This window comes from Mastigoproctus giganteus, chromosome 10 (genome assembly GCF_048544385.1).
Source record: "Mastigoproctus giganteus isolate SK-2022 chromosome 10, ASM4854438v1, whole genome shotgun sequence".
Classification (NCBI taxonomy): Eukaryota; Metazoa; Arthropoda; class Arachnida; order Uropygi; family Thelyphonidae; genus Mastigoproctus; species Mastigoproctus giganteus.
Window position 1 is genome coordinate 55,149,690 of NC_143584.1, and position 13,910 is coordinate 55,163,599.

At 37.6% G+C, this 13,910-nt stretch overlaps 1 protein-coding gene across 1 annotated transcript in view; it reads right to left on the minus strand.

The window, feature by feature from the left end:
* Positions 1 to 13,910, minus strand: part of LOC150079039 (very long chain fatty acid elongase AAEL008004-like) — a 103,735-nt gene that overhangs the window by 74,499 nt on the left and 15,326 nt on the right. The window contains exon 2 of the mRNA XM_090382433.1: positions 5,107 to 5,297. Coding sequence (XP_090238559.1) covers positions 5,107 to 5,297 — 191 coding nt within the window. The remainder of the gene's footprint in view (positions 1 to 5,106; positions 5,298 to 13,910) is intronic.

The window sequence follows — 13,910 nt, forward strand, 5'->3', positions numbered from 1 at the left end:
TGGATCCAGCTGGAGTTGCATACTGTCTATACTGTCGTTAACAACCCTGCCAACCTTTGTATCATCTGCAAACTTGGACATTAAACCTGATATATCTTTATCAATATCATTGATAAATATACAAAACAACAATGGGCCCAACACCGAACCTTGGGAACTCCACTAATAGCATTTGTCCACGAAGAGCAGTGTCCATTGATTACTACTCTGTCGTCTCCCACTCAACCATCCCTTTATCCACTGTAGCAACTTGCCCTTAATGCCATACCTCTCCAATTTGTACAGCAATCATCCATGTGCAACAGTATCAAAAGCTTTCCTGAAATCAAAGTATATTATATCAAAATTAGTTTTGGTATTCAGTTCGTTTTGTGACCACATCACGGTATCCAATCGAATTGGTCAGACAAGACCTCCCTTTAACAAACCCATGCTGGCTGTGTCTTAACTATTATTGCAGTCTTGTCTAGATGATCCTGCAATGATTCCATTATTTTCCCCGGAACACAAGTTAAAACTAACAGGTCTACAGTGTGTCACTTTTGAACCCCCTTTGTGAATTGGTGAAACATTTGCACACCTCCAGTCCATGGGGACCTCCCCTGAGTCCAAGGAAGCTCTCATAATTATAGCTAAGGGTTTGCTTACTTCCTTTGCTGCCCCCTTTAATATAACTGGATAGATCCCATCCACCCCAGGTGCTTTTTTTTTTTTTTTTTTTTTTTATGTTTAACTTCAACAATTTCTCCTCCACTTTGCTCTCAGTTATTAAAAAAATCACTTAGCTCCTTGTTAGAGTTTGATAAACTTCTGGCACTCCCCTCATCGAATAACTTGTGTGAATGTAGATGCAAAATACTCATTCAGTTTATCAGCTACCTTAGCATGATCATCAATAGTCAACCCACCTATGTTAAGTGGCCAATCTGAATCATCCCTTTCCTTTTAGAGTTTACATAAGTAAAGAACTAACAAACTGAATGAATATTTTGCATCGACATTCACGCGAAGAGTTATTCAGCGAGGGGAATGCCAGAGGTGTATTCAATTCTGGCAGTAAACTACAGAATCTTGTAATAACTGAGAGTAAAGTGGAGGAGAAATTATTGAAGATAAATACAAGAAAGGCACCTGGGATGGATGGGATCTATCCAGTTATATTAAAGGAAGCAGCAAAGGAAGTAAGCAAACCCTTAGCCATAATTATGAGAGCTTCCTTGGACTCAGGGGAAGTACCCATGGACTGGAGATGTGCAAATGTGACCCCAATTAACAAAGGAAGATCAAAGGGCGACACAAGTAATTATAGACTTGTTAGTTTAACTTCTGTTCCTGGAAAATTAATGGAGGCACTGGTTAAAGAACCACTGTAGGATCATCTAGACAAGGCTTCAGTTATAGCTCAGACACAGCATGGTTTTGTTAAGGGGAAGTCCTGCCTGACCAATTTGATTGGATACTATGATGCAGTCACAAAAGAACTGGATGCAGGGAATAACTTTGATATTATATACTTGGATCTTAGAAAGGCTTTTGATACTGTTGCACATGGAAGACTACTGCACAAATTGGAGCAGTGTGGCATTCGAGGCAAATTGCTGCTATGGATAAAGGGGTGGTTGAGGGGGAGAAGACAGAGAGTGGTAATCAATGGACACTGCTCATCGTGGACTAATGTTATTAGTGGAGTCCCTCAGGGTTCAGTATTGGGTCCATTATTGTTTTCTGTATTTATAAATGATATTGATGATGGTATATCAAGCTTAATGTCCAAGTTTGCAGACGATACGAAGGTTGGCAGGGTTGTCAAGGACACTACTGACACTATGCTACTGCAACAGGATCTGGAAAGGTTGAGTAGATGGGCTGAGAGGTGGCAAATGAAGTTTAACATTGACAAATGTAAAGTACTACATATGGGAAACAGCAACCCCAGAGCAACGTATCAACTCTGTGGTACTACACTGACAGTGGTAAAGAATGAAATGGACCTGGGGGTGGTTGTGCAGGCAGATATGAAGTTCTCTGAGCAGTGCAGACGGGCTGCAAGAGTAGCTCATGGAGTATTGTTAATGATATAGAGGAATTTTTCCAGCAGGGATAAGGAGGTGATTATTCCATTGTATAAGGCAATGGTCAGGCCACACCTAGAGTACTGTATACAGGTCTGGAGGCCTCATTTCAAGAAGGATGTAGAGCTGCTGGAACGAGTACAGAGAAGGGCAACAAGATTAGTGAATGGAACAAAGGGGTGCTCTTATGAAGAAAGGCTTATGTTTTGCAAATTACAGTGTCTGGAGACTAGGCACTGGCGAGGTGATCTGATAGAGGTGTATAAAGCCTTGAATGGTTTGAGCATCAATGCTGATGGGATTCTTCCTCTTGCTCAGAATAATCACCTGAGAAGGCATAAATTCAAATTGAGGAAAGACAGATGTAGGATAGACGTGAGGAAATTTGCCTTTAGCCAGCGGGTGGTTGGTTGCTGGAATAGACTTCCATCCCTTGTCGTGGAAGTTGATAGCCTAAATAAGTTTAAGGCTCAGCTGGACAGGTATTTCGAACGAACAGAGGGGTGAAGTGGAAGTGGTTATTTTTTATTTATTTTGCATAAGCTTGCTTTCTTGCATCAAATGCTTCTACTAATGCAAATATTGCATTGTCTACCAACATCAATTGGATGCACTTTCTTAGATTTTATGTGTTTCTTAACAGCATAAAACAGGATTGTCCAACATAAAACTTGAATTTTTTTTATATACCATTATAATAAAAAACAAAAGTGTACTGGAAAATGCAATTATAGTTTAATTTAGATATTTTCAGAAATTAAATTCTGATAGTGAGCATTAACCATCCAATATGTATTAAAATCCAGGATCTATCAGTGCAGACATGCTGCGAGGACAGCTCAAGGGTGTTCTGTCAATGATAACAGAATGGGTGCAGAGAAGGGCAACCACACTGGTGATGGGAACAAAAAGGGTGCTCTTACCCAGAAAGGCTTCGGTTCTGGAAACTGCAGTGTCTGAAGACCAGGCACTTGCAGGGAGATCTGAGTGAGGTGATTAAAGCCTTGAATGGACTGAGTAAGCAGAATGTTAAATGGTATTCTTCCACTTGCTGAGCCTACACATGAGGAGACATTCAAGCTGAGGAAGGATGGTTGCAGGATAGGTGTATGTGTGTAAGTTTGCCTGCAGGTGTTTGATTGTTGGAGCAAGCTTCCTGCTATTGTGGAAGTGAATGGGTTAAATAAATTCAAGGGAGAACTAGACAAATTCTTCTTGGAGGGTATGGATGGGTGAATTTTTTTTTTTTTTTTTTTTTGCTGATGCTATATAAGCTTGCTTTCTTGCATCATTTGACATTACTACTACAGCCACAGTACACTGACACCTCACAGTCAATATCATGTGGCTCTACTTTTATGCCTCCTCTTATACTGACCTGCTTAAGAATGGCCACCTATATGCATTACAGAACATCATGTATAGTACTGTTTGACGCTTATAATCTTCAGATGTGGCAAACATGTGTGTGTGTGTGTCAACAGGATTCAAAGCAAGGCCTTTTCCCCATGATATGCAATGAGCAATTAAGTTGAATAAATTCTTTAATACTCTTTTCAAATTTGCCATCAAGTGGGATAAATTCTTTAATACTCGTTTTAGAAAACTTCATCGGACTTCACTATGCTAGTTATCCGACAAATGTAAAGTAACCAATAATTTTAATTAAGACAGATCAAAAGTGTTAAAAGCAAGTTTCATATCACCATCTCATGAGTAGTCAGGCAGGCAAGGAATGCACTTAAAGGATGGTTCTTAACAGAAAAATTATGATCCCTTTTGAGCAGCGTGCATGCACATACACACAGTTTCGAAATGTAATGTTGCATAACTGCAGGTGGGTTGCACAGGACCGAAAAGAAAATGTGCCCTGAGAAAATAAAAACTGAGGTGAATCATACCTGTTTACCCATCGACTTTATATAAGATTTGATCAAAATTCTCGGTGAATGTTGCAAAACATTAACTCTAATCACTGAAAAATGTTTACATTGTTAATCTTCAATATAATCTGCAACCACATACTACTTGTTCCATCATGCTTGCTACTGACTAATAGCATTTTTGAAATTCTTTTAAAAATGCTTTTTAGGCAATCCATTATGTTTGACTGAATTTGTTCAAACAGTTTTCCTTTCATGTCCGGTTTTAATTTTGGCCAACAAAGGAGAAATGGGAATGTTTTTGTTGGTCAAAAAAAAAAAAAAAAAAAAAAACTGACAGATGGTGAATGACATGATGCACTGTTACAGTTAATGAGTTACTCAATTTCTCATTTCTGTGTCATTAATTTTAAACTAAACCATTTTAAAAGTTTTTGGTAGTAAGCTTCACTAACAGTAACAACTTCCAGAACAAACTGCAATATTGCAATTCTGGTCATGTTGATACAGCAAAGACTAATCACCTGTTAAATTTGTTGGATTCGGCATCCTTAACAAAAATAAGGTTAGAACTTTGTTCATATTTTGTCATTTTCAGTACATATTACAAATCAGAAACAAGTTTTCACCCAATGCAACTTTCTGATAGCATGGTGCACAACAAGTTAAAACCTGCAGCACATATGCTCATAGGATGTTATTAAATTCCACTTACAATCTTTTGGTCACCACAATGCATTCAAGAATTATAAGATCATGATCATTTATCAAACTTTTGATCAAACCCTGTATATATAAAATACTTATTTACAATTCAGAAACTTAAATACTTAACATTACATGTACAAATAATACTGGCCAACAACCAGCCAATCTGCCCCTGCACTTCTATGAAGGAAAAAAATAATGTGCAAGATGTTTTATGAAACTGACAGAATTAATTCAAGGAAGGCGAATTTATCTCTAGTTTTAATATATACTTTATTTTTTCCCATTTCATCAGCAATAGTAAACACGTCTATAAATCTATTCATTAGAGATTTCTTTCAGTACTTAGGAAAAAAATAAATTCAACAGTAAACATAAAAATCAATAAATATCAGTGGGATTGTCTTTTAAAAATGGTACAAGCAAGCTGTACGAATACATACCCCCAAAAATATCAAACCACTGAATATAATCATGGTGAAATTATATAATGTCATTAACCAACGGATGTTGAATGGTTCACGATTCTTCATAAATGCTGGTCCAAGGAATTTTACTACATATACATATGATAAACATATAATTCCTGTAGGCCATGGGCTATGCATCATTGGCCAATCAGCCACACGTGGATCTGCAAAAAACAAAACAAAAATAAAAAGATAAAAAAAAAAATTGCACAATGAAATGAAGTTATCAAATGAAAATCTCCAACTATAAAACTAAATTTTTTCATTACTTCTTTCTATATTGTCAACTTAAAAAAACTGCATGTGCTCTGTAGTATATCTATCTTCAACCTTGTAGATAAACTAACATTTAATTACAACTCTTTATGTGTAGCTGTTTGAATAGATAGTCTTGCATTACTTCTTTAACGAGGGACTCCATTATTTTCCCCAGAACAGAAGTTAAACTAACAAGTTTGTAATTACTTGTGTCACATTTTTAATCTCCTTTGTGAATTAAGGATATATTCACATGTCCAGTATATAGGGACCCCCTTTAATCTAAAGAAGCTCTTATAATTATGGCTAAGAGTCTACCTCCTTTGTTGCCTCTCTTAATAAACTGGATAGATCTCATCCACACAAGGTGCCTTTATTACGTTTAGTTTCAACAATTGCTCTTTTACTTTCCTTTCAGTTAACACAAAATCATTTAACTCCCTGTTAAAATTTGATAAAATTCCCTTCCCTAAAGAATTCATTGTGTGATTGTAGATGCAAAATACCTATTTAGTTCATCCACAACATGATCTGGATCATCAACAGTTAAACCATCAATATTAAGTGGACCAATGTGGGTTAACCCCTTCCTTCTAGGGATAACAAAAGACATCTTTGCTGGTTTTCTTTGCCAGGGCCCTCTTGCAATCTGCCCTAGCTTTCCTAACCTCCTTTGTGACTTTATTACAGACTAGATTATATCTACCATAGGCTGCTGTATAATTGTATAAAATACATACAAAATACAAAAAAAAAAAAAAAAAAAAATCATACATATAAAATATTTAACTGTATAAAAAGTTCTCATCACCCTGTTTTCAAATACCTAGAACATCCAGTAGCTTTCGACAACGTTATAGTATGTTCTAGAACAGTGTTTCTCAACCTTTTTTTTTAAAATTGTCCCCTAAAGGGCTTTTTTAGAAAAATTTTTACCTAATCATCCAACAAGAAACTTTAAACAAGAAAATACTTTATACTTACTCTTTTTATTCAATGGGATCTGAGCCTGATGCTTCTAGCTAAAAGTTGAATGTTTGGTATGAAGTCTCCTCTTGAACATACAGTATATCTATTCTGTGCTCCTGAACTTACTCCTGTTCTTTGGTGCTTTTTTCACTTTCTTATTCCAAAGGTGTTTTTCCTTTTGCTTGGAAATTTGCTCATATCCAGCCAGTTCCTAAAAAGGGCAACAAGTCCCTCCCATCCAATTATCATCCCATTGCAATTACTTCTACTCTTTCTAAAGTAATGGAGAAATCAATTAACCACAAACTCTTAAACTACCTAGACCCTTATTTCTGATCAACAATCACCAGCATGGATTCCATCAGTGTCGATCAACTGGTTATATTACCCATATATGGACAAATTCAATGGAAAAGTTTGGTGAAACACAAGCAGTTGCTCTAGACATCTCAAAGGCTTTTGATCGTGTTTGGCATAAAGGTCTTCTAAACAAGCTTCCATCTTATGGTTTACCAACTGTTTTTTGTAATTGGTTATCCAGTTTTCTCTCTGATCGCTCACTGAGAGTGATGGTAGATGACTCTCTGTCTTTTAACTTCTCCACTATTGTTGGTGTCCCCCAAGGTTCACTTCTTTCACCCACTCTTTTCCTCTTGTATATTAATGACCTTCTTCCATTGAAAAATCCTTTCCATAGTTTTGCCAATGATAGCACATTGCATTCCACTTTCCATTTTTGGTGCTTCCATAGCCAGGTGGGCAGGAGCAGCAGTGCTTAGCACATGCTTCTTGATTAGACTGGGGTTCGAGCCCGTGACCACCAAATATGGAGGATGCGGAAAGGTCAGGGAATGACCACCGCATATCCCCGGAGCAATATGGCCTTAGTTGCTAATGCTCCTAAAAACCAAATAACAACAAAAATTTTCCATTTTGAGAAACAATGCCCTGCTCAATCAGCTTCAACTTCTCGAATAGCTGCTACCAATTCCTTAAATGCCGATCTCCAGGTAATTCTCCAGTGGGGCAAAGACAACTTAGTTGATTTCAATCCTTCTAAAACTCAGTCTTGTCTTATATCTCGCAAAAAGGATTCTTCTGTTCCTATGCTAATCTTTGAAACTCCAATTTCTAGGCAAGTTGGTATATTGCTTTTGGGGATTACCCTGACTTCTAATCTCTCCTGGCACAAGCACATTACAAATATTGCTTCCTCTGCATCTAAAAAACTTGGTTTTCTCTTTCGCTCTTGGCATCACTTTTCTTCCAAACACCTGTTCACTCTGTACAAATCGCAAATCCGCCCTACCATGGAATATTGTTCCCACATCTGGGTTAGTGTCCCCAAAACCTCTCATGCTGCTAGATTCCATTTAGAAGAGGGCAGTTAGGTTAATTAATGACTCCTCTCTAACAGAGTCTCTCCACTCTCTGTCTTATAGACTTACTGTTTCTGCTGCATGCCTTTTCTACAGATACTTCCATGGGCACTGTTCTTCTGAATTGGCTATTATAATTCCCGCTCTCTCTTTCAAAACAGTCTGAACACGTGCTGCCACCAGCCAACATCCATTTACTGTCCAATTTCAAACTCACAGGATCAACTTTTCATCTTCATTTATTAATTGAACTGCCGTTTTCTGGAACAACCTTTCTTCACATGTATTTCCTGAAAATTACAGTCTACAGAATTTCAAGCCTAATGTCAACAAATATCTTCTTTCGTCTTCTCAACCTCCAAGCCAAGCACGGTACTAACTACTATAGGTTCTAATACCTCTCGTGTTTGGGGTTTTCATTTAAAAAAAAAAAAAAAATTGTTTCTTTCCTTTGTTAATATTTTATTTACTGAAATAAAACCACTTTCAACCATATAAGACATTGGAAAACAAAAAAGTACTTTGGCCATTTCAGACCATATTGTTGGATAAAGAAGTTTAGTTGTTTTTGATCCCCGCAACTCAGCCATTCCACCTTTTTCGAATCTATATTTGCATTTTTCGTTACATTTTAATTCAATGAGTTCTTCTTGAATTTCTTCACTAGCAGCCCAGCATCACATCCAATTGGATCTAACATCCATGGCTTCGCTTCAAAACAAAATAAATCTGATAATCTATTTTTCATTTCATCTTTTAAAGAACACAAATGAGTTTAATTACTTTGGGTACAACAGCCCTTTTCTTCAAGCATTGAAATTTGTCCATAAAACACTAAACTTCTCTCTTCTAGAACAAGCTTATCTGTGAAAAGATTAAACCTCCCATAAACTTCATCATTCATTTCACAAATATTCAATCTCAGTTCTAATCTCAATGATGGCCATTTACACCTAAACTCTGTCAAGCCCAACTAACTTTTTCTGACAGATTCCCAGTTGTCCAAATTATCAGATAATAAACAGATAGCTGACACTAGACACATCAAGGGAAAGCGTTAAATGTGCTATTCATAACATTCTGGACATAAGGAAGTTCTCTGCCAAACGGGTTCCTAAATACCTGAATGCGGATCAAAAGCAACAGCATTTCCTCTCTTCAACTGCTATTCTTCACCACTTCAATTTTTGGCACAAATTGTGATCACGGACGAAACACGGTTGTTTCATTATGATCCAGAGACCAAAGAACCATTGAAGGAGTGTAGGCATTGCATTGTCATGTGCCTAGACTCCTTCAGTTCAGAATAGGCACACTGGACTGGAGCTCTTTATATCTTCAGAACCAGCTGTTAACATCAATAAGGATGTTATTGTACATGTCAGGCATGGCCTCTTTCTGTACATAGTTATGAGCAAACTAGGCTACTTAGTGAAACAATCTCATTGTGGAGGCACTGAACCATGGAGTTGCTTGGTATTGCATTGCACTACTCTAATGGATAAGTATATTGATTTTTATTTAAAAAGTGTAAACTACCCAGACCTAGTTTGTGGGTTGGTCACTCACACACTAAGCAAGGCTTTTGTGGATTTATTGGATGATTGTTTTCTACATCAGCATGTTCGTGCGGCAACAAGAGGGAGCAATACTCTTGATCTGATTATCAGTAGTGATTCTTCATGCATTAAGAATCTGCAGATAAATGAACCACTAGGTGGCAGTGATCACAGTGTGTTGAAGTGGGATTTACTCAAGGAGGTAACTACCATCAGAGGTAAAGGGAAGGGTTTTTGTTTTTGTAAAGGAGACTATGATGGTCTGAGACAGTATTTAAATTCTATACAGTGAGACCAACTGATGATGTTACCAACAGCAAACTCAAAATGGGAAGCATTCAAGGAACTAATCTTGGAAGCTACCAGGCTTTACATACCAACTAAGAAATATTGTTCAAGGTTTAGGCCTAAGTGGTTGTCAGATGAGCTAACGAGACATGTGGCAGAGAAGAAAAATGCATGGGATACATACAAATTAATGGGTGACATGGAAGCCTATGATAGATATAAGTTGGTCTGTAACCAAGTCACAAAGGAGATTAGGCAGGCAAAGGCAGACTACGAAAAATCCTTGGCAAAGGATGCAAAGAAAAACAGAAAAGAGTTCTTTACCTATTTAAACTCAAGAAGGAAAGGGATGAATCAGATTGGTCCACTGGATATTGATGGTTCAACAGTTGAGGATCCTGCTCAGGTGGCTAACAATCTAAACGAGTATTTTGCATCTACATTCACGCATGAGGAGTTATTCAGGAAGGAGAATGACGTACGTAAAGTAAACATTGGCAGTGAGCTAGATGATTTTGTAATAACTAAGAGGAAAGTGGAGGAGAGATTGTTGAGGATAAACAAAAAAGGCACCTGGGGTGGATGGGATCTATCCAGTTATATTAAAGGAGGCAGCAAAGGAAGTAAGCAAACCCCTAGCCATAATTATGAGAGCTTCTTTGGACTCAGGGGAGGACCCATAGACTGGAGATGTGCAAATGTAACCCCAATTCACAAAGGAGGATCAAAGGCTGACACAAGTAATTATAGACCTGTTAGTTTAACTTCTGTTCCAGGTAAATTAATGGAGGCACTGGTTAAAGAAGCACTGCAGGATCATCTAGACAAGAATTCAGTTATAGCTCAGACGCAGCATGGTTTTGTTAAGGGCAGGTCTTGCCTGACCAATTTGATTGGATACTATGATGTAGTCACAAAAGAACTGGATGCAGGGAATAACTTTGATATTATATATTTGGATCTTAGAAAGGCTTTTGATACTGTTGCACATGGAAGACTGCTGGATAAATTGGAGCAGTGTGGCATTGGAGGCAAATTGCTGCTATGGATAAGGGGATGGTTGAGTGGCAGAAGACAGAGAGTGAATCAACGGACACTGCTCAACGTGGAATAATGTTATTAGTGGAGTTCCTCAGGGTTTAGTGCTGGGTCCGTTGTTGTTTTCGGTGTTTATGAATGATATTGATGATGGTATATCAAGTTTAATGTCCAAGTTTGCAGATGATACAAAGGTTGGCAGGGTTGTTAAGGGACACTACTGACGCTATGCTGCTGCAACAGGATCTGGAAAGGTTGAACAGATGGGCTGAGAGGTGGCAAAGGAAGTTTAACATTGACAAATGTAAAGTACTACATATGGGAAACAGTAACCACACAGCAACGTATCAACTCTGTGGTACTACACTGACAGTGGTGGAGAATGAAAAGGACCTGGGGGTAATTGTGCAGGCAGATATGAAGTTCTCTGAGCAGTGCAGACGAGCTGCAAGAGTAGCTCATCGTGTCTTGTCAACGATATACAGGAATTTTTCTAGCAGGGATAAGGAGGTGATTATTCCCTTGTATAAGGCAATGGTTAGGCCACATCTTGAGTACTGTATACAGGTCTGGAGGCCTCATTTCAAGAAGGATGTAGAGCTGCTGGAACGGGTACAGAAAAGGGCAACAAGATTAGTGAATGGAACAAAGGGTTGCTCTTACGAAGAAAGGCTTAAGTTTTGCAAATTACAGAGTCTGGAGACTAGGCACCGGCGAGGTGATCTGATAGAGGTGTATAAGGCTTTGAATGGTTTGAGCATGCTCAATGCCAATGGGATTCTTCATCTTGCTCAGAATAATCACCTCAGAGGGCATAAATTCAAATTGAGGAAGGACGGATGTCGGATAGATGTGCGGAAATTTGCCTTTGGCCAGCAGGTGGTTGGTTGGTGGAACCAACTTCCATCACTTGTTGTTGAAGTTGATAGCCTAAACAAATTTAAGGCTCAACTGGACAGGTATTTTGAACGAACAGAGGGGTGAAATGGGAGTGGTGTGTTTTTTTTTTTTTTTTTGGCTGATGCTGAATAAGCTTGCTTTTTTGCATCATATGCCTCTACTAATGCTAATGCTAGTTTCAACTCTGATTGGGGTATCATCGATGGGCGGGTAGGCATCTAATAATTAATGGTTTGCAGTCACTCAATCTCAGACTTTTTGCAGAGATGTGTTTGGAGGCAGCCATGGCTACCACAACAGCAGGATGATATCTGTAGATATATTGGCACAGTATGAAACAGCTATCAATCATGCTAACTAACAATTCACTTACTTCCCATGATGATAATCCAGTATAATTGTTTTTGTTAAAGCTGCCACTAATCAGAAGTTAAGCAGCTGAAGAATACAGCATGTGTTTGTCAAAAGTTGTGGTGAAAGTTGTCATTTTACTCTATCTTTTTCATCTCAGTGCTCTTTTATTGTCCAATAGTTATGTTTTTTTTTTTTTTTTGTTTATCAATTTTATGATAAACAGTTTACTTTTATTATGTTTTGTTTGTTTTATTCAGTTTGGTTAAGTTATATTAGAACTTTTGATACAGACCACAGATATCCAAAATTCAAACATTTAAATTAAAGCTAAGCTATACCCAAAACCGAAATTATGTTGTGAGTAAAATGAAACCCTGCAAGTCTGCTCAGGTTTTACACACAACATACCAACCATATCAAAAATAATTACAAATTCCAACTGGCCAATACAGCCTCCTATCAGATAAGAAAACGTTTCTCTGAACAGGGCTGAGTATTAGTTACCAGCAGACCTGACAGACAAATAACACAAATTAGCCTTCTCAAGATCCCCCTCCAAACACAAAGTAAATTGCAAAATTCACTTCTAAAATACTCTGATCTTGCCTATGATTACTCAAAAGAAACAGAGTTGATATAAAATAACACTGGTCAAATAAGTTTTGGTAGCATAAAAAAAAAAAAAAAAACTAAACTTTTTAAATTAATTCCAAATATGATCATGTAAATAACTGGCAGCCACATAAACAGCTGTCAATCTCCTAAAGTTTAATATTTCCTTAATAACTCCTTCTATAGGTAAAATTATAGCCATTTCAAGACACTATTACATCATCCTGTAAAACTAGTGTAATATTTCATCATTATATAATAATACAGTTGTATTTGTATCATCTTGTTTATAAAAGTATCCGTTTGCTGATATGCCTTCATTTTTCCTATTCAGCAGTTGTTGTTGTTGTGGGGGTTTCATGGCGCATAAGCAACTTTGGCTATAATGCGCCTATTCATTTCTATTAAAGGAAAAGGGAAAGAATCGTACTGCCTGAAATGTCCTTAGTCAGAAAAGATTAAAAATTCTAATTTGCTTCAGAAAATGGAAGAATTCAGATATATTTGCCTTGTCACCTATCAAATTCTCTAGGGTTATTGGTTGTTGAAGGATAACCAGTGATTGCAGGGTGGAAATTCTGTCTTGTTTATAATAGGGGCAGTCAATGAGAATGTGTTTAACAGTCATATTTATATAGCAATGTGGACATTGTGGTGGATCATCTCCTGTCAGGAAATGAAAATGGGTCAGGTAAGTATGACCTATTCTTACTCTTGAAAGAATTACTTCTTCTCGTCTTGATGTCCGGATACTGGAGGGCCAGATTTTCGGAACCTGTTTAATCTGAAAGAGTTTATTATTCATTTGGGAATGCCATAGTGCTGTCCATTCTGTTAGGCATGCAGCATGAATCATTGGTGCATAGTCTGAGGCTGGGACAGGGATATTGGTGAAATCTAAGCTGGTTGGGTTTTTTGCAGCTTTATCAGCCTGTTCATTGCCTAAAATACCAGAATGTGCTGGTATCCAGCAGAAGGCGACCAGTTGGTGACGTTCTTTAATCATTAGTAATAATTTTCTAATTTCAATTATAACAGGGTGAAATTTATCTGAGGAACTACACAAAGCGTTGATTGAGCTGAGGGATTAAAACTACTGATTTTAATGAGCAGTCAGGAGGGAGATTTTTTAAAGCTAGTTTAATTGCGAATAACTCAGCTGAGAAGATACTGAATTCAGGAGGAAGGGCTGCTGATACAATTGTATTCGGAAACACTGCAGCTGCTCCAACTTTTGAATTTGATTTAGAGCCATCTGTGTATATTGGTAAAAAATCAATATACTTTTGAGTGTGAACAGCATGAACTTGTCTGATATTTAATGATTGCAAAATATTCTTTCCCCACTGACAGAGGAAAGTGTCACAGGTTGGTATAGGAGTTTGAACCCATGGTGGTTGGGTACATGTGGCTACTTGTT